The sequence below is a fragment of the Natator depressus genome, chromosome 1 (genome assembly GCF_965152275.1).
Source record: "Natator depressus isolate rNatDep1 chromosome 1, rNatDep2.hap1, whole genome shotgun sequence".
NCBI lineage: Eukaryota > Metazoa > Chordata > Testudines > Cheloniidae > Natator > Natator depressus.
The window spans coordinates 287726487-287752574 of NC_134234.1; the positions used below are offsets into that span (position 1 = coordinate 287726487).

Sequence of the window (26088 nt, forward strand, 5' to 3'; positions counted from 1 at the left end):
AAATCTTGCAGGTGAAGTTTAAACTCTGAAAATGTAAAAGTATATTAAAAGATTGCAAAGTATTATTTAAAAATAAGCATCAAACATGAACAAAGAGATTGATCAAGATGCATCTCTCTCAACTATTCACCATTATGAGGGTCACCCTTTTAGACTCAAATGTATTTCAGCTACACAGGAACTTTGTGCAGTGTAAATGGAATTGTCATCTTGATAACTGCGAAGACATGCTAGGTTATTAAATTGAAGACACAGCTGAAGATTTTTTTCCAGATTCTTTCAACCTTTATACCATCTATCCCTCCTTTTTGGGTCTTTGTTTCACATAGTATCAAACACCTGGGCTTTGGCAGGTTTTGGGAGCTCATGGCCAAGAATCAGGAACTCTTACATTCTAACTCAAGCTCGTGCAATGACTTATTGTGTGACCCTGAGCGACTCATTTAACCACTCTATCTCAGTTTACTCATCTATAAACTGGGATTAAGAAAAATCACATTCCTTGTAATTTTGCTTCTTGGACAACAATTTCACAAGAGTCTCATTCATGAGTTTCATGCCAGTGTGAAACTGGTTGGGAACTTCCATAACCAAGGATCCTTGGAGGACAATATCCCTCCATGCAAGCACTCAATCGTTCCCAAAGAGTAGTAAGCAGTGGTTCACAGTCATGCTGGAAGGGCATAACAAGTGGGGTCCCGCAAGGATCGGTTCTGGTTCTGATCCTGTTCAATATCTTCATCAATTATTCATCAATATCTTCATCAATTATTTATATAATGGCATAGAGAGTACACTTATAAAGTTTGCGGACAATACCAAGCTGGGAGGGGTTGCAAGTGCTTTGGAGGATAGGATTAGAATTCAAAATTATCTGGACAAACTGGAGAAATGGTCTGAAGTATATAGGATGAAATTCAGTAAGGACAAATATAAAGTACTCCACTTAGGAAGGAACAATCAGTTGCACACATACAAAATGGGAAACGACCGACTAGATAGGAGTACTGTGGAAAGGATCTGAGGGTCATAGAAGATCACAAGATTAATATGAGTCAAACAGTGTAACGCTGTTGCAAAAAAAGCAAACATCATTCTGGGATGTACTAGCAGGAGCATTGTAAGCAAGACACAAGAAGTAATTCTGCTCTACTCTGCGCTGATTAGGCCTCAACTGGAATAGTGTGTCCAGTTCTGGGAGCCACATTTCAGGAAAGATGTGGACAAATTGGAGAAAGTCCAGAGAAGAGCAACAAATATAATTACAGGTCTAGAAAATATGACCTATGAGGGAAGATTGAAAAAACTGGGTTTGTTTAGTCTGGAGAAGAGAAAACTGAGAGGGGACATGATAACAGTTTTCAAGTACATAAAAGGTTGTTACAAGGAGAAGGGAGAAAAATTGTTCTTCTTAACCTCTGAGACTAGGACAAGAAGCAATGGGCTTAAATTGCAGCAAGGGTGGTTTAGGTTGGACATTAGGAAAAACTTCCTAACTTTCAGAGTGGTTAAGCACTGGAATAAATTACCTATGGAGGTTGTGGGATCTCCAACATTGGGGATTTTTAAGAGCAGGTTGGACAAACATCTGTCAGGGGTGGTCTCGATAATACTTAGTACTGCCTTGAGTGCAGGGGACTGGACTAGATGACCTCTCGAGGTCCCTTCCAGTTCTATGATTTTATTATTCTATACATGCATCCTTACACCCCACAGAACAGGTGGTATATTCAAATTCTATTTGTGTTATGGGTCAGCCACTGCTCCCCTCAACAGTCAGTGTGATGATGGTATCTTCAGAGTAGGGAAAATTAGTTACTTCGTAATTCTGGTCCTTTGAAGTTCTCTCACAGAACTGTTATTCTCCACATAGACCACCACACCTGCCTCTCTTCAAAGTTTGGAGGTTTTTGCTTTTGAGGTCACGCATTTTTGCCGATATGAAAGTGCATAAGTAAATGTTTCATCCTTTTACACCAAAAGGAACTGACAGTGGATAACACCAGTGGACTGTACCACTTGCACTACAGGATTGGAAAATTCCCCGTGTGGGGATTGATGTACCTCACTATAACTCTTTGCCTGGTAACTCCCAGAGCTAATCTTGTAATCATGTAATGGATGCTGAGAGGATGGAATCTTTAAACTGTAATCTTTCACAGAAGTGTTTTGAAGATTAACTATTATTTTGTGCAGGGCTTATGAATCTTTATAAAAGTGCTAAGCATTATTTTTTATTAGTATTATTATTATTATAATATTAAGAGGCATGAGATGATACAGGCTTTCATTTATTTTTCATGGTTGACAGATCTTTAATTTTTTACCACGAAAATCATAATTAACAGTTTTTTCCACAGTGCAGTTTTTCAAATGAAAAGGAAAGTGATACAGATTAGCAGTAGTTAATATTGACTACTGAGTCAACTTTAAATGCAATGGGAAGGAGAAAGGAGGACTTAAAAGAGAAGGGCAGAGGATCAGAAAGAGACATTCCATGCCAAAGTCCTAAAGGCTTTTATTTATCAAACTACCTCCCCCCCCCCCCAATTACAAAAATACCTCCAAAACATTTTACCCTAAATGGAACAGGCCATATCAAGTTGAAACAAAAAACAATACTTTTACGTTCCTCCATGTTTCATTTGTTATGTCATAGCCATCTATGCCCAAAATATGCATTACTTTAATTTTTAGACAAATATACATTGAGTGAACTTAAAATTCTCCTTTTAACAGTTGCTATTGTTCTGGTGATATAATTTTCCATTTCAAATGTCAAATGACCAGAAGATTGCAGGTCTCACCAGAACTTAGTCCTCTGTCAAAAAACACTCAACTTTTATCTCAGGCCTTGCTGGTCTGACTCCACGTGAAGGACTTGATTCCCTCAGTGCATCCAACCACTGTCTAGCAGCACTCTGGTTCTGTGGTCTAGTCTGTGCTAGCTCCAGCATACACCAATGAAGGACCGAGATAACATGGCTGCATCCTGCCTTTGGCAATTTCCCTAGGTTAGGGTTAATGAGACCAGCTCTGCCAGACTTCCGCTGGCTGAAAGTTTCCTCCCCCACAGTGGTTTTTCTCAGCTGGTCAGTCACTTTAAGAATCTGTTTCCTAAACTGAGTAGTGCCTAGCGGCCAGATTTAAGTAGAAAATCTTGCCTAAAAGATGCAAAGGATAAATAGAATCAAATTAGCAGTAGGAAAAGAAATCTGCATTGAAGTAAAATTTATTAAATAAAAGGTAGTATTTGAAAGAACCTAGTTTTATTACACTTCTAAAAAAGAGACCTAAAATTTAAGTCAGAAAATATATATTGCCAAAGAATAAAAAAAATTATAGGGACAGAGTAAGATAACAGAAAAGGGATATTCTTTTTTAAATTAAACACCAAAAAATGAATAGGAGACAAAAAATTAAAAAAACAGCTGAAGAGAAAAAGCCAAAGCATGTGTAGGAAAAAATCAGCTAACTCTCTCTCTCTCATGTAATGGCTTTCTATAGAGAGAAAGGATAAAGATACAATTTATACACCAAAAGAATCTATCATGTAATCCTGTGCCTTCTGTCAAAATTTTCTATATTCCTCTAACCATTTTAGAACTGTTTTGTACTCATGAGGGTGGCCCACGTTTTGTTCTACTATATGAACACAGTGAGTTAGCAACATCATTCTTTATTCTCCATGTGTGAAGGGAATGAGGCTGTAGCTGATCAGAATGCATGATCTCTGTACCTAACACACAAAGTTCCATCTACTTATAAACTCAATAGTAAAACTGCTTTGTGAATGCTACCTGTTTGTTGAATTACCTCTAGGGAAGACTCTGATTTCATGTTTATTATGAATTCCAGAAAAGGAAAGCATCATTTCACAAAAACTTACTTTACCTGATTTTGTGATAATGGAGGGTCATGGTTAAATGTCAGCCCTGCTTTAATGAGAGAGGTTAACGCTTCTGCACCCCATTCTCTCATTCTGGAGTTTGGATGCTGGCAGACCTGAAGATACAGCATAGCCTTATTTAAAGCTACATTCATTTAAACCAAGATGATTTGTAAATTTTCACAATTCAAACTGGATATATAAACTATGTAGTGTTTTTAAAATAATGATATTAATCAAATATTAATTTACAAGAATAAGAAACAGCTGAAACCTCTGTATTTCACTATTTTTTCCTGTATTTCTCAATACAACCTGCTTCCTTCAATCAATTAGGTGGTAAGGGCCTCAAAAGTTAAGACTAAGTTTAATAATGCTGAAGGACAATATATCTGTAGGAAAAGCTTACCTTCTGAATAAGGAAACAAGAGGAAGCAATAGGGAGAGAGGCAGAAGTAAACAATGTGAAAATCAAGGCAGTTCAACAAAATATAGTTTCACAAATTAAGTGAAAAGGCAATACAATTCTAATTTAGTTATTGGTAGCTTAAAAATGGCTTGACACAAAGAACCAAATTCTGCTCTAGAAGGTGTGCCTGTAACTCATTTTCATTTAACTTGGCCTTGAGCTGTTGTGAAACAAATACCCAGGTTCACTATCTATTTTTCAGTACAGCAAAAAAAATTCCTGAATGTAACAGTATGGAAGTAACCAATAAAAGCCAGCGTGTGTGTGTGTATGTCTGTCTGTGTTTGGTTTGTCATACATAGAAATACACATTTAAATAACCATAAAATTATTGTACAAATGTTAGGAAATATAATGTGAAGACGACACTCCATTCTTCTTTCAAACTCTTGAGAAAAAGATAGGTATAATGCCATAAATCAATGATACACTAAATTTTCACTGGCCTCTCAAAACTGACTTGCCTTTATTTCTTGATGTAGCTCACATCAAGATTGCCCAATTCTAAATTTTCATTAATTGCTATTTGTAGTTCAGAGAAATTAAAACATTACAAATGCATACCATCTTCTGCAAAGCTGTGCAAACATACCATGAGCAGTTCTCCATGCTTTCATACTTGATATATCTGTCACAGTCTAAAGAAACAACTATTTTGAGCCTTCAGTGACTTGTAAAGACAATACTGTGCCAACCCCTTCTCAGTGGGGACGGGGCTGTATGAGACTGTCAGGGATAGGCAATGCCTGTGTCAAGGGAAGATTGAGAAAGGCAAGGGCAGGTTCAACTGTTCAGGGGATGTGATAGTGGGGAGAAGTGTCTTCACCACCCATGTCTACCACTCACTAGCCAAGCTTGAAGGGTGGCTCTCATGCCCTTTAACCCCAGCTATATATAAAACATCCCACGTAGAGCCCGGCACAGATACACAAATGTGTATCCGCATCCGATCCACGATCCACAAAAATTATCTGCGGATCCGTGTATTTGCAGGGCTCCACGCTGAGGATCCTAGGCATCCCCCCAGCCGGAGCCTGGTTGGGGAGAGCTGCGGGGGCAGCTGTGGGGAGCCCGCGCAGAGTCGCAGACCCTCCACCTGCCCTCAGCTGTGCGGGGAGCCTATGGGGCAAGCATACAGCCGGGGCTGCTCTCAGCGCTCCCCCTGCTCCGGCAGGTGGAGGGTCTGCCACGGCTTCCCAGCTGGGCTCCACATCTACAGAAATGGTCCATGGATATAAAGCAGATACCCGTGGATTTTCAGGGCTCTCATCCCAGGCACACAGCAGCCATCATGCTAGTATTGCTCCTGCTCTCCTTGCCACATACCACTGAAATATAGTTCCAACTATGTTTTGCAGATGCTGGGTGGAGGGGGAAATTGGACCAAATTGCCAATTTTGAGGATCAGGAAGGACTTTTTCCCCCCTCAGTGGAAGTCTGGCAGGGTGTTCTCTAGATGTTATCCATCTTTCTCATAACATCCTGGAGGCCCAATTTTAGGTTAATAAGGATTAAGACATCACTTTAAAAGAATGTCTGTTTATAAGTGAAATTTGTCATTTCATTTCAAGTTGTGACTGCTGTCCCGCATAGGCAAGAGCCTGTAAGAGATCAGCTGCTGGAAGAAAACATGAGTAAGAGACCCAAGAGATGGCTGATACACTGAGCTGACCTGTAGGAAAAAGGGTCTTTTGTCTTAAGCCTTTGCAGACTAAGGTACCCTCATTCTTCCTCACAGAGGAAGATGAGAGGCTCTGGAGATGAGCTGAATCCCAGGGATTAGCTGAAGAGAGCCAACCCAGAAGAGTGGTTATTGCTTTAATATCTCAGGGAAATGTGCTCAACTTCATTTTGAGAACATTAACTACCCAATAGGCTACATGAATCCAGAATTAAACTTCTCTGCAGTGGAAGTAGTATATAAAAATGGTAAACTAAAAATCATTTTGCTTTATCTTAACATGCTTAAAATGTATAAAGGCAGATATTTAACAGTGTAGAGAAAAAAATAAACAAATTCCAATAACAGCTTTAAAGGTAAATGAGATATACACCAATTCTAGAAACAGGAAGCCAGACAAGCTAAAATTAAGAAGACTGATCAAAAGTTACATTTAGAATATTGATGCTTCTTTTTACCTTTTTAGTTAAGTCCTTGCAGAAAGATAGCTATTAGCAAGATTTAGTAAAAGCAATATATAGTAGTATTTATGACAAGACAAATCAGTTACCTCTAGGAGGTGACCAGTCAGAGGTCTCCACAGAATCTCAATCCTATGCATGTTAACCAGTCCCGTTTCCAACAGTTTAGCAACAGCAAAAAGAGATGGTTCCTAAGTAAAATGGAATTAAAACACATGATTAGAAGTACTTAGTATAATTTTAGAAATGTTCCCCTTCTTTTGATTTACTGGTAAGATTTCCCCACTCATTACAGTAATTGTATTTGACAACTTATGGAAGTCACAGACCTCACACTGCAGTTAAATGGGACTGGGAGGTTTCCACAGATGCATCAACTCTATGCTATTACCAGCCACAAGAGGATAGGAAAAGAGACAAACACTCCCTTTTGATAACAGTTTTTTCCTTTTTTCACTGAGTTTGCTTGAGTAGCAGGAGTATTAAAATCCCTCCCAAAGCTCTCTCTCTGGCATAATATTGTATTTTAATGCTATCCTTCCCAACAGAAAATCTGAACACACTTTACTAACAAAAGAATCGGATCTCTGTTCCACCATAACAGACTTAAATTAGAAATATATAAAAGCCAACAGTACAGATTATTTTATCTAAATATTTCGCAAAGCTCATATTACTGTTATCCTAGATTTAGGATCAAAATTGTAAGTTCCTGAAGAGATGTTATCAATCTCCCATTCATTTGATCTGTGTACAAAAGAGTAGCATTTTATGCTCAACTATAAAAAAAATTAACTACCACCACATAATTATAATGTGGCAGCCATTTTACTATGTTGCAGAGTGCACTCTACTATTTCCCCTTAATGTGAGATTCCTTGTTCTCATTTTTAGTTGATCTTAAATTCCAACTATTTTAACTCAATTTCCTTTCTTTGCATTTTGAAGTTCCCTCTCCCAGTTTTATAATTTTAGTACATAATCAAAAAGCATTTACTCATTTTTCTATTTACTTCTCTCCTGAAGACACTTCCACCAAAGCAAGAGAACAAGCAACACACCACCCAATACCACACCCCTCAAGGGAAATCCTCGCCCCTAAAGCTCCTTAAATATCTCTGGAGGGTAGAGGGCTCAAAAAGTTGTTCCACTTCTCTCCCCAGGACTCCCACGTAGTGATGTGGTTTTTTTTTTTGGTTTAAACCAAAACTGTCAAACTTGTTTTAAAACGTTTTAGAAGATATTGGTTGAAATGGAAGATTTTAATATATCCCAGAGCATACTGTGTCATTCAAAACATTCTAGCTTTTCTGAAATCTTCAAAGCTTTTAAAAACTCATCCATCTACAACCTGATTATTCATGGAAATGCCCGACATTGCTTAATGTTAGAAAAAACGTGATAAAAATACTACATAAGTGTTCAGAGAAGATTTAGTAGCACTGCCAATCATTAATAACCAGAAAATTCCTTGTCTCAAAAATGTGTTAATTTTATGCTCAGATCATATGTAGCATTAGCTTATTTCGATATTAAAGAACAGTGATCTACTTAAGAACAAACATGAGTCTGATGCCTATCTTACACATACATATCTGAAAAGTAATAATGAAGTGTTCCATACCTTGTTATTTCCATAGGCCATTTCCATGGCTTCCAGAGACAAGGAACAAAGGGCATTTATTAAATGATGTAAAGACACGTCATCAAGGAACCTGAAAAATACCAGCTATCAAAACACTGTCACAGCTGATACAAACAAATACTTAGATCATAAGAAGAGGTCTCTTACTGTGAGCTTTCAAATAGTCTTGAAAGTATGTTGGATATAACTGGTAAATCAGTCATAACTGCTGTAGTTAGAACCTAAGGGACAGAGAAATGTATTCTGTAGATTGCAAGAGAAAGTATTGCACAATCAACATATTACAGAATGAAGAATTATGCTTACTGTACTGGGTCCTTCTACAGCTCTCCCGGGTTTTAAGGCACCTCCAATGCCAGGCTTTAAACCCAAAATCCATACGAGATGCTGAAATATAAAGGAAGAATTTCTGACTGAATTATACAGATAGATGAATATAAAATACTATATTTGTATTTTGGAGATATCTGATCTCTAAATATTTTTCTGAGTCCCATGAGAAAAGCCTCATCACTTTGTGAGAAGAAGCTAACACTTCTACTCTTTTAGCGAACAATCAGCCTGCACCTGCTCTCTCAGACAGATACAACAAACTAAGTTTAGAGGACAGTGCTAGAACACTCCTTTATGGACATTAGAGCATATAATGAGTAAAATACAATCTAAGCTTATGTTGCCGTGTTCAAATCAATAATGCCCACATCTTAGAAATCATAACCCACCCCGAATTATAAGAAACAAATCAAAAAGCAATACATGCATAACCTACACCATACCTGTAGAGTAGCCAAGACAAGTTGCCATGATGTACCAAGAACTGCTCCATGGCAGTGAGCCAAGTTAAGTAATGTCCTCATACACTGGATATTTTTTGAAGTCAGCTAGACAGAACATGTTACATTGTTATATTTATGTATTATGAGAAATCAATGGTGTTCCTAGTAAAATCACTAATCTTAAAAAATATTTAATGATCTATTAAATTAAAAACCTGCACTTTTGTGATGCATCCATACCAGGGAAGTAACTCAACAGCTTTCAGCAACTGGTCCCCCAATTCCCAATTGAATAAAGGTTGGGAATAGCTTGTCAGTGTAAACAGAGTCAAATTATTTTCAGTTTTATTTCCAGAAATTAGACACTTTGTTTCTCCAGATGTCCAACATTTTTTTAAAAATGATGTTCAATCATATGACCCTGACTACGTTAGCCGTTTTTAAACCATAGTTGAGCAGGACAAAGGGCACCCATTACTGACATTCTTAGTCATGATAACGGGTCATTCAAGTACATAAAGAGCCACAGTGGCCACCTCTTACATGATAACAGATCTTTCATGTCCACAGGTTCTCCCAACTATGAAAAAATTAGGAGGCTACTTTAAGTAAATGGGCCTCTTATTACAATAAAAGATTATCCATTATCTCTTCTACAAGAAAATACACAAGAGAGTTCCAGCTAGTCACAATGAGTAGGTTCAGTTCATTATAGTAGTAAGGAATCACATAGGAAGAAAGGGATTGAGAGAGAATCAGATACAGAAAAAGGATGCAATTCAACAGAAAAAAGTTACTTAGAAATTGTACTTTACCATTACTGTTCCCTGCGGCTGGAGAGCTAGCGGTTGCCCTACTGCTACAACTTGCTGATGAGACTCACTTGAGGGACTGATCATCTGAACATTCTGCCCCTGAATAGAATAAGCTAGAGAACAAAGAAAAATCCTCATGCAAAATGCAGTAAATATTCTACTAACTTGGCTGCAAACACATAAGTAGTAACTTTACTCACAGGAGTGGTCCCATTGAGAACTCCGCAGGACTGAGCCCAAAGGTTATATTTATAGCAGTCTCATTATGTCACTTTAATTTATAGGTAAAAATAGTCTCTCTCTTACATTTATTATTGTATATGACTTACAGCATAACACACATTTTGAAAGGGAAACCATCAACTTAAAAGGACCTCATACAATCTCACTTCTACCTGAGAAATATGTACCTAACTATTGTTAAAAATAAATAAAGGCTACTCACCAGTAACCAGTGTTTGAGATGAACTCTGCACATTCCCACTCTTTGGCTGTGTCAATGCCGCCCCCTAGACAGTCCAAATGCACTGTTTGCACAACACAAGAGTGGAAATGTGCAAAAGCCATTCAAAGAACAATACCTAAAATTATTTTTAGAACAGAAAGATTAGAAAAAGGGATTTTGCTCTATTTTTTCCACTTTGTTTACTTTGTGCATACTCGGTTGCTCTATTTCTTCTGTATAGTTCTCAGTCACCTTCCCTTGTATGTGTGGCTTTTCCACACACAAAAAGAGAAACATTTGAAAAATAAGAAAGGACTATAAAACCACTGAACTCAGAGAGGGACTCTGCAGGCACTGCCCCCGCAGCTACCATTGGCCGTGGTTCCCGGCCAATGGGAGCTGCAAAGCCAGCACTCTGGGCAGAGATGGTGCGCAGAGCTGCCTGGCCACGCCTCCCCCTAGCAGCTGAGCAAGTGGGATGTTGCTGATACTGGGGAGTCCCCCAGGTAAGTGCCACCCAAGAGCCCGCCTCACCCTGTCCTATGCCCCATTCGCTGCCCCCTCCCACACTCAAACTTTGCTGCTGCTCAGGGGAGGGAGGCATGGAGCCCAGAAGGGAGCCTGCTGGCCCCACCAACCCCCCTCAGCACCAGCGGGGGCCCCGGGCCACACGCCGCTGTCTGCCCTACCCCTCAATTCCCCCAGTACCCGGCCGCCCTCTCCCAGCACCTACAGCGCCCCCGGGGCAGTCCCCGCCACCCAAGTTTTGATCAGGGGTATACAGTAAAAGTCATGGACAGGCCATGGGCCGTGAATTTTTGTTTACTGCCCATGACCTGCCCATGACTTTTACTAAAAATAAAAGGTAGCCTTACCTTTATATATACCATATAGTCATAATATGACAAGGCAACTAATGGTCCCAATTGCAACATAGGCCAGATCATCCTCTCCTATGGAAAAACTCATGAAGGAAAGAGGAAAGGAAAACTCAGAATTTCCCCAGATCATTCCAAATTGGAGTGAGTATATTTCTGCTTTTGTCCCCCAAGAAACATCTGTGGCTTCTATACCTCATGGGATCTAACACAGGCACAGTGCCATCAACACAAGTACCCTGTACTTGCACATTGGTTCTGAAGGCTTCTTCCCCCATTAGTTGCCCAACAGGTGTGAGCTATATTTAAGACATGCTGTTAGGACTCCCCAGTCTGTAAATGTGACTAGAAAACTCTTCATAAGGAGTGCAAAGAGCAGGGATATGCAGGAAAGCTTAAAACAGCTTTAGCCTTTAACAATTTACAAGTAGATTTTGCATTGTAGGTGGAGGGACTATACAACCTGTATCTCCTCCTACTCCTGGCCTATCCCCTGCTCATGCAAGGGCCCTCAACCTTGAGGCATTCCCTGGTGAGATCGAAGGATAGCAGGAGAGAGTAAAGAACAGTGTTGCCATGGCAGCTAAACCCAACTTCCAGGAAGGTAGGGGAGGGTCCCATCTACTCACAGATGTAGTAAATATGATCCAACCCATGGAGTTACAAAAAATATGAGTACTATAACACAGGTTATTTTGGATATATTTTTGTGCTGTGTAAAAAATACATGTAAGAAACAATGCTTATAATTTTCTTGAAAATATGAATGTTGAGTTAACTTTTCTGCACAGAACAAACAAGATCTTTAAACAATTTTTTTAAATGTAATTTAAAAAAAAGAGATTCTCAGGACACACTGGATGGAGGCACAAAAGCCATTATATCTAGAACGCATCAACAACTGAAATGTCAGTTGCACATCACTTTTTTTTTTTTAAACCAAAAACAGTTTTCTTTTTCAAAGTTTATAGTGGATAAATAAATCAAATCCCCAATGATGCAAAGTGTTGCACGTGGGCAGGCTCCAGCACCTGCACAGTGGGGCCACAGTCACGAGTATCAACTCTTCAGTTTTACATACAACATTGCCAAACATTTTATGCCAGCAGATACTAAAAACTTACATATGTTGACAGTCATGTCATGAAAAAGAAAAGTACTCTAAGTTTATCATTGTGGCTTGAGGTTTTTTTTTACATTAAACATGGGTTAATGTAGAATGTGAAATAAGATTAAATGAACAAATACGTATACAATTTAGCCTTAACTATACCCTTACATTTGCTGGAGAGAGTTGTAGTTGTGCTGTTCAGTACAGTGAGGGCATAATGAGGAGGCAAGGAGCCTTTGCAAATGGCAGTGATAAAGGCATCTCTTGAAGTTACAAGACCCAGTTTTCCACAAAGTGCAGCCATGGTCAATTCTGCTTTTAAAATATTTTCTGTGGCAGCTTCATCCGTGCTGAAAAAAGTACAAAAAGTGTTTAATAGAGACAAGTCAGATAGTCATTATATAGATATAAGCAGCTGGTTAGAAGTACGGTGGTAAAACCCAGCAAGAATTTATATACAATACTGTGAACACTGTCAAAGAGCAAATTTAACCAATTAAAAAAACATTTTGAAACTCTAATTCTTATTATATAGCTCTTCTTCTATTCTGAATGATTTAGCATAAGGAGTGCAGAGTGGATGTGTAATTTTTTTAAATTAGCTTTCTACCACCAGAAGAATGTTTATATGGAGTCAAGAGGGTTTTTGGAAGAAAAATATCTAATTAAAAATATTGCAAAACCAGAGCTACTAGTAAATAAATCCCTCAATGGAAGCAATCACAGCATTTATCCTTTAAGTGGTATCATCTCACTGTACTGAAAAATTCCAGCTGCTCGTGAAAAATGATTAAGTAATTAAAATGTAAATCTTCAAAAATCTAATTTAATTGCGTCCCAATTTGAAGTCAAACCAAGAGGTGTGTATGAATGTAAATAATCTAAAGATCCCATTCTTTTAATATTTACAAGTCAAACATTTCTCTGTGAAATCTGGATACAAGGTGGTTCTCTCTAGACTTCTAACCAAATTTTTAGGTGTTGACCCAGGAGGAAGCTAAGAACATAAGAATGGCCGTATGTGGTCAGACCAATGATCCACCTAGCCCAGTCTCCTGTCTTCAAACAGTGGCCAATGCCAGATGCTACAGAGGGAATGAACAGAAAAGAGCAACTATCGAATTATCCACCTCCCGTCGTCCACTCCCAGCTTCTGGCACTTAAAGACTTAGGATACCCAGAGCATGGGGTTGCATCCCTGACCATTTTGGCTAATAGCAATTGATGGACCTATCATCCATGAACTTATCTGTTTTTTGAACCCCGTTATAATGGGAGCAAAAGGTTTACATTTTAAGATGTATAAAATTTTTACTGAAAAAGATGTTAAAAAAACAACCCAGAAAAAAAATGGGAAGTTACATTGATACAAAGACACTGATCAGGATGAGAAGGTCTCTATAACTGAAAGGGAATATTCATCTTCACTTCGTCTAGCTCGTAATGAATTTTTTTTTTTTTTTAATATAAATTACTGTATAGATGGCATTTAACTCTAAGTAAAATCCATCTTATTTTTGCGCCTAGGGAAGTGCTCTTTTGGAGTGTTTGGGGGTAAAGGGGAACATACTTGCACATGTGGTGGTTGTGTCCAGGACTTTGAGTTTGGGGAGGAAGTTATTAAATAGTTTCATCTTATGACAAAATGCCAGCTTCCTAGAGATCCCCCTCACTTAATGCTCCAGTAAAGGATACACATTTTAAACAGAATGACAAATTATTTTTTTTTATTGTTAGGAGCTACAGGAGTAATCCCTGACTCCTACGGAATTGTGGTCTAGTAAAACTTGGACTGTCCTTGTAATGGAAAAGCTTTCACACCAAGTATGTACACAAGAGAAGCACCAAAAAGAGGACAGGTATTAGAAATTTGGTCACCCTTTTTAGCAAGAACAGGGCGCCCCAGCTATCAGACCAGAATCTTCAGCCAGTTTCTTTGAATATTAACCTGATCCTGATTAAGTAATAAGTAATGTACAATACACTGTGTTAAAGTTTTATTGTAACTTGGCCTTAATGAAAATTTGTAAAAAAAAAAAAAAATAATAATTTCTCTAATAAAATGATTTCTCATTCCAGATAGAACTAAGGCTTGTGTCAGATTTTTGGGGATCATCAGGAAGATTATTCCTGCAAGGCCAGACTGTCCTTCCTTAAATCACAGTCACCACCACAATCATTCCTTCCCCATTTCCTGTGAACAGCTTCTTCCCCCACACCAGCCAACTACACAGGTTCCAAAAAAAATCAGTTTTGGACAGAACTGTGAACATAACCTATGAAGGATCAGCAAAAATTAACACAGAGTGAGTACCTGGCATCAAGAAGCAGCGACAGTGCAGCAAGAAGACCACACCAGCACGCATTCACCATTTCTTCCCAAACAGCTCTGTTAACTTAAAAGAAAAAGATTTTATAGTACTGATAGATACTGGAAGTTTATTCAATAACTGTTGGAACAAATGCACAAACGCTAGCTGTTGGATCTTTTTTAGGCTAGTAATGTATAGGCTAAAATTACTTTTATATTCCCCTAAACAAAAAAGTAGTCACATTTGAGAGAAGATTGCTGAAGTGAAAATATCACCCATGCAATCATTAAAAATTATGGAAACTGCCAGTTTAGTCATCAATCATTGCTCTCTGACTCCTTACCTTTTTAACAAATTCCCTTGCATTTTCAACCTATAACTAAGGCTAGGATTCTGTCATGGAGGTCACGGAATCCGTGACTTTCATTGACCTCCGTGACTTTTTTCACGGGGGCTGGAGCTCCCAGCTGCGGCAGAGGGACCCCGCACAGCTGTCGATGGACTTGAACATTATCCATGTTGATTTTTTTCCCATCCTGCCCCGACCTTTGGCATGTCACGAAGGTGCATCATGTCAGGTATTCCTGTGGAGCCATGGCAGCAGCACCATGGAGTGCTCTGGATTTGTTGATGTCCTGGCCCATCCTGATGATATGCCCATAACTTCCATAGCTGGGAAAGCAGTACTGAGTGTTGACGCCTTAGCATGGAGGCATTCTTCTCCATGCAGCATTACTGCCTCAGGTTCCTGGCATACTAGGCAGCAATACCACCGGAGCCCAGTCTTTTTGTGCCGAGGAAATGGGCTCACCACCACTCCTTGCACCAGTCAGCTCCCTGCATCATTGCTGTTTCTGCCTCTTCCCTTATGTTTCTAATTAGGCTCCCTTTCCATCCTCCCTACTCATAGCCCCATTTAACTTTTGTTTCTCCAGAACCTCCATCTTGCCCTCTGCTGCCAGAGACCTCCTTCTCCCAGCCTATATCCTGCCATCCCAATACCCCTATTGACCAGGATGTCTCCCTGACCTTCCAGAGTTTGGGCTATGCTGGGTTGAGGACTCAGGTAGGCAGCAGGTAGTATTGGAGAACAGAACTAACTAGTAGGACTTGTTCTATTGCCTTTTTCTTGCACAGATAAAATAGTGTATAGCAAAAAAGGAAAATAACTTAAAATTGAAAAAGTGGCTTATGTCTGAGATGTTGTAAGCGTGAAACAGAGTGCGCGAGTGCATGCACACAAGTCAAGAGAGTTTCTAGCGACTGGCCATTCCACTACAGAAACTCAAATGTTCCCAAAAGAAATTTCAAAAGATTATTTTCAAAAGCGTGTTCTGTCAAAGTTATTAAAAATGTGACCAAAAATTAAATTCATTTGCCCCAAGAAAAAGTTAGTATATAAAACTTAGAAACTAAATGAAAATGAAGTATGGAAGAGAGGATTTTTCTCCTGCTTTAAAATTAAATCTACAAGCAATTTTTATTATGGAGCTGCTAGGATGCAGCTATAAAACTCCATTTAAGGCTTCTACAGTAAACTGAATGCATCTAAAAATGCAAGGCATTTAATCATGAGATTTTATTTCTCTTGTGTTGTACTTAACATAGTATCTGCATTTTTGTATACCTAGCTCCTTGTCAGTTTGGTCAGATACTGACTGCGAATCTTGCTGCTCCGAAGACTGTGTTGGTGATGAAGTTCCCTCAGTCATGGTCTGACTCTCTGTTTCAGCCTGTCCCAACTCTCCTTCAATCATGGTAGTGATACCACGGACAAGATCCAGTAAACAGTGGAATGCCACAGACATGGCATAACCTTCAGGAATTGTAGGTGGCTCTACTTTATCCAGCATTTCTAGGCTGAAAAATATTTTTGTAATGTTTTTAATTTGACAGCAGTACTGATGAAGTAGCTGAATGAACAGTAATGAAAATCTGAGCAAATAAATTGACAATACTCCCACTACCCACTATTAAATTATCAAGAGGTCCTGAGGTAATATCCTAAATGGGTATTAAAGAGGTACAAAAAAAGATTCTTACACCAAATACACCCAAAACTAATTAAAATATGACTAAATATAAAGGTACTAGGATACTGAGACTATTATATATCTATGTCAATGAAATCTTTGTGTTAGTGAAATTTGCTTAAATATTTGACCATTTCTGGAATGAATCACTTCATTTTATTCTTATTGTATTAACTCAAAACAAACCACAGTACCACAAATGTATCACTTACAGATTTAAGGAATTTAAACAACGGAAAAGTAATAATTCAGAAAACAAATTACAAAAAGAAAGATTATGTCACGTGGCAGTCATTGCTTGTCTGTTCCTATGAAGAGTTATTGCAGAGGCCCACCATAGGTAGGCAATACGTTGGAGGGTAACCAAATATTTCTCATCCCTCACTGAGCCATTTGTGTCAGACAACTCTAGCCACTACAGCCATAGAGGAAGAGGTAGAATAGGAATCACTTACAGAGGTTGCACCTGACTGATAAGCAAGGGATCTGGATTAGACCCCAGTACCTGCAATCCATCAAAACAGATACTCAGTCTCTGGCTAAACTATAATACTGAATTTGATTGGTTCCACACCTGTATGGATGTTGTAAGTGTGAAACAGAGTGCACGAGTGCATGCACACAAGCTCCATTTAAGACTTCTAAAGTAAACTGAATGTATCTAAAAATTCAAGGCATTTAATCATGAGATTTTATTTCTCTTGTGTTGTACTTAACATAGTATCTGCATTTTTGTATACCTAGCTCCTTGTCAGTTTGATCAGATATGACTGCGAATCTTGCTGCTCCGAAGACTGTGTTGGTGATGAAGTTGCCTCTTTTTGGATTTACTGTACAAAGTTCATGATTACATTCTTCACTGTTGGATACCATGTGACCAAAACATCACTATTTTTTTTTGACAGTTGAAGCCTCATTGCCTCTCCTCCCCTTTGCTATTCCCCTGCTGACTCAAAACCACCACAGAGCTGGACAGCACAGTGGGAAAAGAGAGCAGAGAGCAAAGGGTGGTGGCAGTAGTAAAGCCAGCACAAGGAGAGACAATGCTGAGCCAGAAACTACCCACTGCCCCAACAACCACCACCTGATACCTCAGGCAGCTCTCCATCCAACTGTACTAATTTATCCAGCTGCACCAGGCCTCTTCACCAACCCCGTTACCGAAGGCATTATTACTCTAGCCCACCATCCAGATATACCATCGCCCTGCACCATCCACTACTACTCCTCTTACCCAGATGCCCCAGCTATTCCCTTTAGCATTCTCCCTGAAGACAGGGGCCTTGCGTATGCATACTAAGAGATATCCTCCATAACTTGCTTCTGGGAAGCACAGATGGGAAAGGCTGCCTTCCATTCCCATCCCACACCTGCTTTCAACTGCTCAGCGTAAGACAGATCAGTCACTTGTTCTCCATCTATGAGAAAAATTATACAAGGGACTTGAGAGGCCAAAAACAGAATAGAAACTTGGTCTGATTACCCCAAAAGCAAGAAAGGAGAGAGAGAGTACTTGTATGTTGGACCAGTTTGGCATTCAAATATTCAACAAGGCCGTGGCTTGAGCACAGTTGACTGGCAAAGTAATCACAGGGCAACATCAGAGACTAGCAGGCGGATATGACCTACCCAAAGCCGTCAGATATTATGGTGGAGCGCTTAGCCAGAACTGCCTGTGACAAGGTTTAAACAACTAGGCAGCCTATCCAGAAAAGTATGCTGATTAGCACTAGCAATACATGCCTACCAACTGTCCTGTAACAGCATACTGTCTCACATGACCTTCTCATAAGCAAACTAGGGAGAAACAGTCTAGACAAACCTACTATAAATGGGCGCAAAACTGGTTGAAAAATTATACTCAGAGTAGTTATCAATGGTTCACAGTCAACTGGAGGGACATATCAAGTGGGGTCCCACAGGGATCGGCCTGGAGTCTGGTTCTACTCAATATCCTCATTAATGGTTTGGATAATGGCATAGAATGTACACTCAAAGTCTGTGGATGATACCAAGCTAGGAAGGGTTGGAAGATCTTTTGAAGGACAGGATTAGAATGCAAAATGATCATAAATTGGAGAAATGGTCTGAAATAAATAGGATGAAACTGAGTAAGGACAAATGCAAAGTACTACGCTGAGGAAAGAATAATCAACTGCACAAATACAAAATGGGAAATGACTGCCTATGAAAGAATACTGTAGAAAAGGATCTGGGAGTTATAGTGGACACAAATTAAATGAGGCAACAATGTATATTGTTGGGAAAACAAACAACGTCATTATGGGATGTATTAGCATGAGTGTTGTAAGCAAAACACAAGTAGTAATTCTTCCATTCTCCTCAGCACTGATAAGGCCTCAACTGCAGTAAGGCCTCAACTGCAATACTGTGTCCAGTTCTGGGCACCACACTTCGGGAAAGCTGTGGACAAATTCAAGAAAGTCCAGAGGAGAGCAACAAAACTTATTAAAGGTGTAGAAAAATGACCTATAAGAAACGATTGAAAAAAACTGGTTTGTTTAGTCTGGAGAAAAGGCGACTGAGTGGGGACAGGATAACAGTCTTCAAGCACATAAAAGGTTGTCCACTGAGGACAGGAAAAGAAGCAATGGTCTTAAATTGCAGCAAGGGAGATTTAGGTTAGACATTAGGAAAAACTTCCTAACCGTAAGGGTAGTTAAGCACTGAAACAAATTACCTAGGGAAGTTAAGGAATTTCCATCATAGGTGGTTTTCAGTAACATGTTAGACAAGGACTGGTCAGGAATGGTCTAAAAGAGGGGTGGCCCAAATGTGGCTCATGAGTGGGCTGGTGCGGTAGGGACTTCTGCCCAGTGGGGTGGGGGGGGGTCTCAGGGCTTCAGCAGGAGTGGCCCAGCTCGCAAACTTCTGAAGATTGTCATATGTGGCTTGGAGGGCCAGTAAGTTTGTCCACCGCTGGACTACATAATACTTAGTCCTGCCTCAGTGCAGAGGACTGGACTAGATGACCTATCAAGGTCCCTTCCAGTTCTACATTTCTACAGGCTGGTTTAATAAAGTTATGCCCTTCTCTTCTATTATAAATGTTTGCTTCGTCATTAGCAGCTGATCAGATGGCAAAACACCAGTCTGTAGAAGACTATAACTTGGTGGGCAAAAAGGTATTTAAATCACAACTTATTCAAGCAGAAAAACAATGTCACCTTACAAGCCTTTTTTTTTTTTTAAAATAAATTTTCTAAACACTTAGCTGTTTATAAGAAAGTTTACAAGTCAATTAGTACAAGTCTATAAAAAGTACAGCAAACAGAATGAGAATAATATTTGCACTAGTATTGTTAATTATCCAGGGACATTTTAAATGAAAGAGCAAAATTTTTTTTTTTTTAAAGTAACATATTCCATGCCTAATGTACAGCTTCAAGTAACTTTTCTGTGGCTTTACACAGAAGAGCGTAGATTGCAGATTAAAACATGAATGGTTGAACTTCAATACTCAAGAACACTCAGATTTATCACTTTACATCTTGGTACTACAGCAGATGTATCTTTATATAATAGGGTTGATAAAATGTAATTTTTAAAATTAAAAATCAATTTTTAAAAAATTTAAATCATGATTTTTATTTCTCTCTCCACTTTAGAGATAAATTCCTAGCACTGATATTTTGTACTCATTTAATTAGTTTCCTAATTGTCAGTAGATTTTCAGATTTTACAAAGAGGTGTGTTTTTTGTTTAAGAAATGTCATAGTTAAAATGGTGAAATGCTCTGACCAGGCTACATTCGTCCATCAGGGGTTTCAGTATGAAGTCAATGAAACTCGTGCACCTAAATCACAGGCTCCTGTTTTTGGAAATTTTGACCTGTGCTGTATAAAAAAAGGTCACAATGACTTTGTTAATGTATTAAAAAAGTCTAAATGACTTTTCATGTTAACACTAAAGCAGTTTTGTTTTGAAATGACAAAGATTTTATGCAACTAAGAAAAGTGTAATAAAAATACAGTTTTAGCCCCTTATGCCGAAAATATTTATGTGCACATCAGTTTAACACGATAAATAGTACCACTGAAGTCAAAGTCACGATTCATGTGAGTGAAGTTACACCTGTTGAAGTGTTTGTAGAATTTGGGCCTTAATTTTCAATATTGTGTGTTTTGCCCTATAGTAGTTTTCAAGTAAGATCCCCTACCCGCAGTGACATTTAGAACACAGCATTTATAATTTAGTTCATCATAAATCTTAATCTAAAATTGGAATAGCACAAACTTTCAAATTAGTTAAACAAAGCCTCAACCTAATTTAAATCAATGATTTTTTAAAAATCCAGTGATTTAAATAATTTAATCACCTTGATTTAAATCACTCTGCCTGCCTTGTTATATACACCACAAGCGGTGTACATGGAACTTTATAGGAAAGAAAACAAAGTCCTGCTTCAAAGAGATTATAAATTTAAGTTTGAATGATAATCACACAGAGAATTAGACACACAGTAGATGAGAGAGATAACGGGGAAAAAAAGAAAAAAGGATGAACTGCTCGAGAGGAAACATTACTTGCAAAAATTCAGACTGATGTAACATTTTGGTGATGGGTTTAATTTCTGGGGTAAAACTGTTGTTTTTGTTTTAATGAATAAAATATAAAATTAGGTGTGAGATGGACCAGAATGCTCTGGAGTGCGGTTTAAGGATGAAGATGAGCAGAGAAAGGTAAGTTTTGAAGGATTTGAAAGAGAAGAGAAAAAGGTACCTGGAAAAAAGGAAGGATGAAACTGATGTTAAAGTAGAGCCCAGTGTAAAAGGAGGTACAATCTCATGTGGGAGGAGACTAAATGAGTGGGATCAGGCTAGGAGACTGGGCAGCAGGTCAGATTAAGGCACAGGCATATACCTATGACCCCATCTCCTAGACTCACGTGATGAAAACAAAATCTCAATTTTTTTTATAATTCTATTTTGAGCCCTCATCTATCTAGACACTTATGTAACTCATTATAGTAGTATCTGAGTGCCTCACAGTCATTAATTTTATCCTCACAACACACCTGTGAGGTAAGGAAGACATATTCTCCTTCTTCAGATAGATAACTGAAGCACAGGGTAGATTAAGTGACTTGCCCAAGATCACAGTGGAGGTCTGTGGCTGAGCCAGGACTTGGACTGAAGTCTCCTGAGTCACAGTTCTATCCACTAGCCACTAAACGGGGGGGGGGGGGGGGGGGGGAGGGGGGCAGCACTTTTTGGCCTGAGGGCCGCATCGGGTTCCCAAAATTGTACGGAGGGGCGGTTAGGGGAGGCTATGCCTCCCCAAACAGCCAGGTATGGCATGGCCCTGCCCCCTATCTGACCCACCCTGTTTCTTGCCCCCTGACGCCCCCCCGGGACCCCTGCCCCATGCAACCACCCCTTCTCCCTGTCCCCTGACTGCCCCCGGAACCCCCACCACTGACTGCCCCGTGCCTCCCCATCCAACCCCTCCTCTCCTTCCTGACTGCCCTCCTGGGACCTCTGCCCCCATCCCTCTGACTTCCCCGACCCCCTATCCACACCCCCAGCTCCTGACCACCCCCCGAACCCCCCCCTGCTCCCTGCCCCCTTACCGTGCTGCCTGGAGCACCAGTGGCTGGCGGTGCAGCTGCACCAGGACAGGCAGCCACGCTGTCCGGCTGGAGCCAGCCACATACCGCGTAGCACAGAGCACTGGGTCAGGCCACGGCTCTGCAGCTGTGCTGCCCCAGGAGCTCGCATCCCCGCCGCCCAGAGCACTGCGCCAGCAGCGGAGCAAGCTGAGGCTGCGGGGGAGGGGCCGGGGCGAGCCTCCTGGGCCAGGAGCTCAGGGGCTGGGCAGAAGGGTCCCGTGGGCCGAATGTGGCCCGCGGGCCGTAGTTTGCCCACCTCTGCACTAAACATACTTCCTATTTCATGACTGCAAATAAATAATACTCTGAAAATGCAAATTAAACGTAACTGATGTTTGCCTGAACCTGCCGAGAGCCCTATTATCTTAAATGGGGTATCAACTCAAACCAACTGCTCTGGAGGACCCTTGACTCCATCCTGGCAGGGATATCTGCCATGTGGCTGGGGCCCTGGCCCTCCCTGCAACCACCCCATCATGGCTCTGCTGGGGTGTTTACAGAAGTACACACAGACAAGGGTGGAATATGTGGGGAGAGCCACTAAGTCCTCCCACCCCCTAGACAGACTTCATACACTTGAAGGCAAGGAATATGTGGGGAGAGCCACTAAAGACTTCCATTAACCCAAACGATGGCTTATGTAGGTGAGCCTTATCACTGCCACCCCAAAGTGGAGCACAGCCATAGTGTGGGAGCACAGTCACAGCAAACAGTCAGGGACAAGGGCCCACATTCCCATACGAGTGTGTCTACAATCCTGGATTTCCTTAATGTGGTTCTAGAGTGTAAGCAGGGGAATAGAAGATCACAGTTGATCATAGGCTGGGGACAATTTTTAGAGCATCTTTCACATAAGGAAATAAATATGAATGTAATTCAGAAGGAGCTGGAGTCAATGAACAGATGAAAAGGTGAGGGGTGGGATATGGTTGGAGAACCAGAAGATGATGAGGATTTTAGCTGCAGAGTTCTAGAGAAACAGGAGAGAGGAGAAAAAGGGAGAAAGCAGGAGGCTGTAATGGTTGGCCAAAGTATAAACCAGGTTTCATGCATAACCTACTTTTAGTTAACACATGAAGTCCCTAAGAACAGCAGCGTAAGTTAGACAGTATTTGCACACTCAATCTTAGTCTCCTTGTTCAAATAGACATTGTCTAGCACAAAATGCTATTACACCTTCAATAGTGGTCGAAATTTATTTTTCAGAAACATTCAAAATCTACAATGGCAGCTCGAGAAGAGAACCTCTGCACTCACCTTTGACGATTCAGACCATTTGCTTTAAAAATACCCATTTCATGTATGTTAGCAGTGTGGAACAATTTTATGGGTTCTGAAACTAAATCACACAGTTTTAAAGAGATGGCACTAAGACCAGGTTTACATTACAAACTTACATCAATATAACTATGTCGCTCAGGGGTGTGAAAAATCCACACCCCTGAACAACACAGTTCTACTGACCTAACCCCGGGTGTAGACAGCACTATGTTAAAATGAGGGCTTCTCCTGTCGACATAGCTGCCACCTCTCAGGGAGGTGGATTAACTACGCCAATGGAAGCAGCTCTCCTGTTGGCGTAGTAATGTCTTCACTGAAGTGCTACAACAGCACAGCTATGCCAGTGCAGCATTTTAAGTGTACACCTGCCCTGAATATTACAGCCACAGTAAACGGACATTGTTCCAAGAGACATCATAACCCGCTGTATCATGTAAATGTAAGACATGGATCCTTGATTTGAAGTATGCAAACTACTGATACATAAAAAGAAAAGGAGGACTTGTGGCACCTTAGAGGCTAACAAATTTATTTGAGCATAAGCTTTCGTGAGCTACAGCTCACTTCATCGGATGCAACATACATAATGTCTCTAGTAGAGATCTAATGGCCAGTCATGTCAAGTACCATTTCTAATTCATCTTTTGTACATGGATTCATATGATACAATATAGTAGGTCAGAGTGGCAACTAGACCAGTATTTCACCAATATAGCCAGTATTTTTATTTTAACTGAAAATTTTAGTTTTCCTGCAATATCCTATTTCCCACTGCCTCTAATGCCTTTCCCTTCACATTGCTTGGTGCTATAACAGCAAAGTACTATTTTTCCTATTAACATTAAAGAATTTTTATTTATTCTATTACAGTGATGCCTAAGATGCAGAATTAACACAGCCATGGCATGGCAAAGAACAAATGAGGAGGAATATTTGGATCTGTATCCCAAATACACAGAGAAGATCAGATCACTCCACAGACATCAACAGGAAGAGAATCCACAGTAGGACTAATGTCAGCAATGTGCTGAATGTCACTGTATATCAAGGCAAGAATAAACTACATAATTAACATGTAAATGTTTTTATTTCCAAAATTTCACTTTTAGAGAGACATCAGTAATTTTACTACTTACTAGGTAGCTTTAGCACTCCCTTGTATTGTTACAGTGAGTATAGGTATCCAGGTGCCTCGATATTCAAATGCAGGTAATACAGTCACACCTCCACCCATTCCCAGCATTCCTGGGTTGGTTTGTGCTGAGGCTGTACCACCAGATGTATTGCTTCCTATAAATTAAACAAAAACAGAAAGAATTAAAAAACAATGCTTTTTAGTTTTATTTTAATTAAAGGAAAGTATTCTTTTTCTGTATTTCATTGTGTGCAGAGATATGCATATAATAATGCAAGAACACATGCCTGATAAAAGTTTCTCAACTTTTGAGTGCCCCCTGCTGGCTAAAATTAGGTATATTCTGCATGTGTTTCTTAGTTAAAGGGGCATTGTTAATATCAATGATTCAGTTTTTATACATACATATAATTTCAGAATATAAAATATTTTGTACTTCTGTAACACCTTCCAACAAAGAGCTCAAAACATTTTACAAACATTAGCAAATTAAACCTAAAGAGCTCTGTGATACACATTGGAGTAAAAAGGAGATTACTGAGTTACCATTAAATTGGATAAAGTAAAAAGTAAAATAGTTCTTTCATTTTAGGTTTACATATGTATCAAATGTAATAACAGCGCTAGATAAATAATAGGAAATATACGATGGGCATGGGCTAGTAACCAGACTACAAGCTCTCCAAGGACCTTGCATTTGTATTCAGGTTGCTAGCCTGTGCTGAAGCCCATGCCACCATGTCTATACTGCTATTGTTACCCATGCTAGCTAGATTAAAGTTAGCAGGGGTGCAGCTGCCCATGGTACAATCACACCTTCACTTACCAGTGTAGACATACCCTTTCTGTGCAGAGAAGGCCTTAATTTCCTGCTATGCACAAGCACCTCACCCGACTATTCATTTCAAAACTGTAGGCCAATGCCTATAGTAGACGCTAACAAGGCAACACTCTATGGTTGATTAATCATTGCCAGCAACAGATTCAGTTAGTAAGCCAGCTGCACAGAGCTGTTCTGGATCTGTGCTTCTGACATGAGCTTGAAGGAGGAGAGAGAGAGAATAAGGAAACATGGAAGAAAGAAAGACTCATGCAAAGGGAGAGAGAGACAAAACAAGGAAGAAGAATGGGTGAAATGAAGGATAAAGAGAACATGACAGGAAGATAAGGCAAAGATAATAGTGCTGGATCCAAGGGCTTGTCAGCACTTGGAAGTTATTTCAGATTAAGGTAGGGTGTGAATTTAGCTATAGTTATAGCTATAGCTATAGTTATAACTATAGCTATAGCTATAGTTATTCAAAAATAGCTCCCCTGTGTAGACACACTTATTTCAGAAAAAAATGTGTCTACATGGGGAATTATTCCAAAATAGCTATTATAGTTAATTTCCCTATATAGGCAAGCCCCCAAAATTTTTCCACTGGGAATTAAGGAGACCCCAATGTTTATAACTGAACTACCAAAACATGTCTATCAAACACCAGGTAAAATAACATTTTTTCATTTTTAACATTCCTGTTAT

The 26088-nt window shown here is 39.7% G+C and overlaps 1 protein-coding gene across 1 annotated transcript in view; it reads right to left on the reverse strand.

Moving 5' to 3' along the window:
- Positions 1 to 26088, reverse strand: part of MON2 (MON2 homolog, regulator of endosome-to-Golgi trafficking) — a 151641-nt gene that overhangs the window by 61796 nt on the left and 63757 nt on the right. The window contains exons 11-21 of the mRNA XM_074942137.1: positions 24565 to 24718; positions 16110 to 16342; positions 14485 to 14566; positions 12339 to 12520; positions 9737 to 9849; positions 8922 to 9026; positions 8452 to 8532; positions 8293 to 8366; positions 8125 to 8215; positions 6590 to 6691; positions 3895 to 4005 (exon numbers count right to left, since the gene is read on the reverse strand). Coding sequence (XP_074798238.1) covers positions 3895 to 4005; positions 6590 to 6691; positions 8125 to 8215; positions 8293 to 8366; positions 8452 to 8532; positions 8922 to 9026; positions 9737 to 9849; positions 12339 to 12520; positions 14485 to 14566; positions 16110 to 16342; positions 24565 to 24718 — 1328 coding nt within the window. The remainder of the gene's footprint in view (positions 1 to 3894; positions 4006 to 6589; positions 6692 to 8124; positions 8216 to 8292; positions 8367 to 8451; positions 8533 to 8921; positions 9027 to 9736; positions 9850 to 12338; positions 12521 to 14484; positions 14567 to 16109; positions 16343 to 24564; positions 24719 to 26088) is intronic.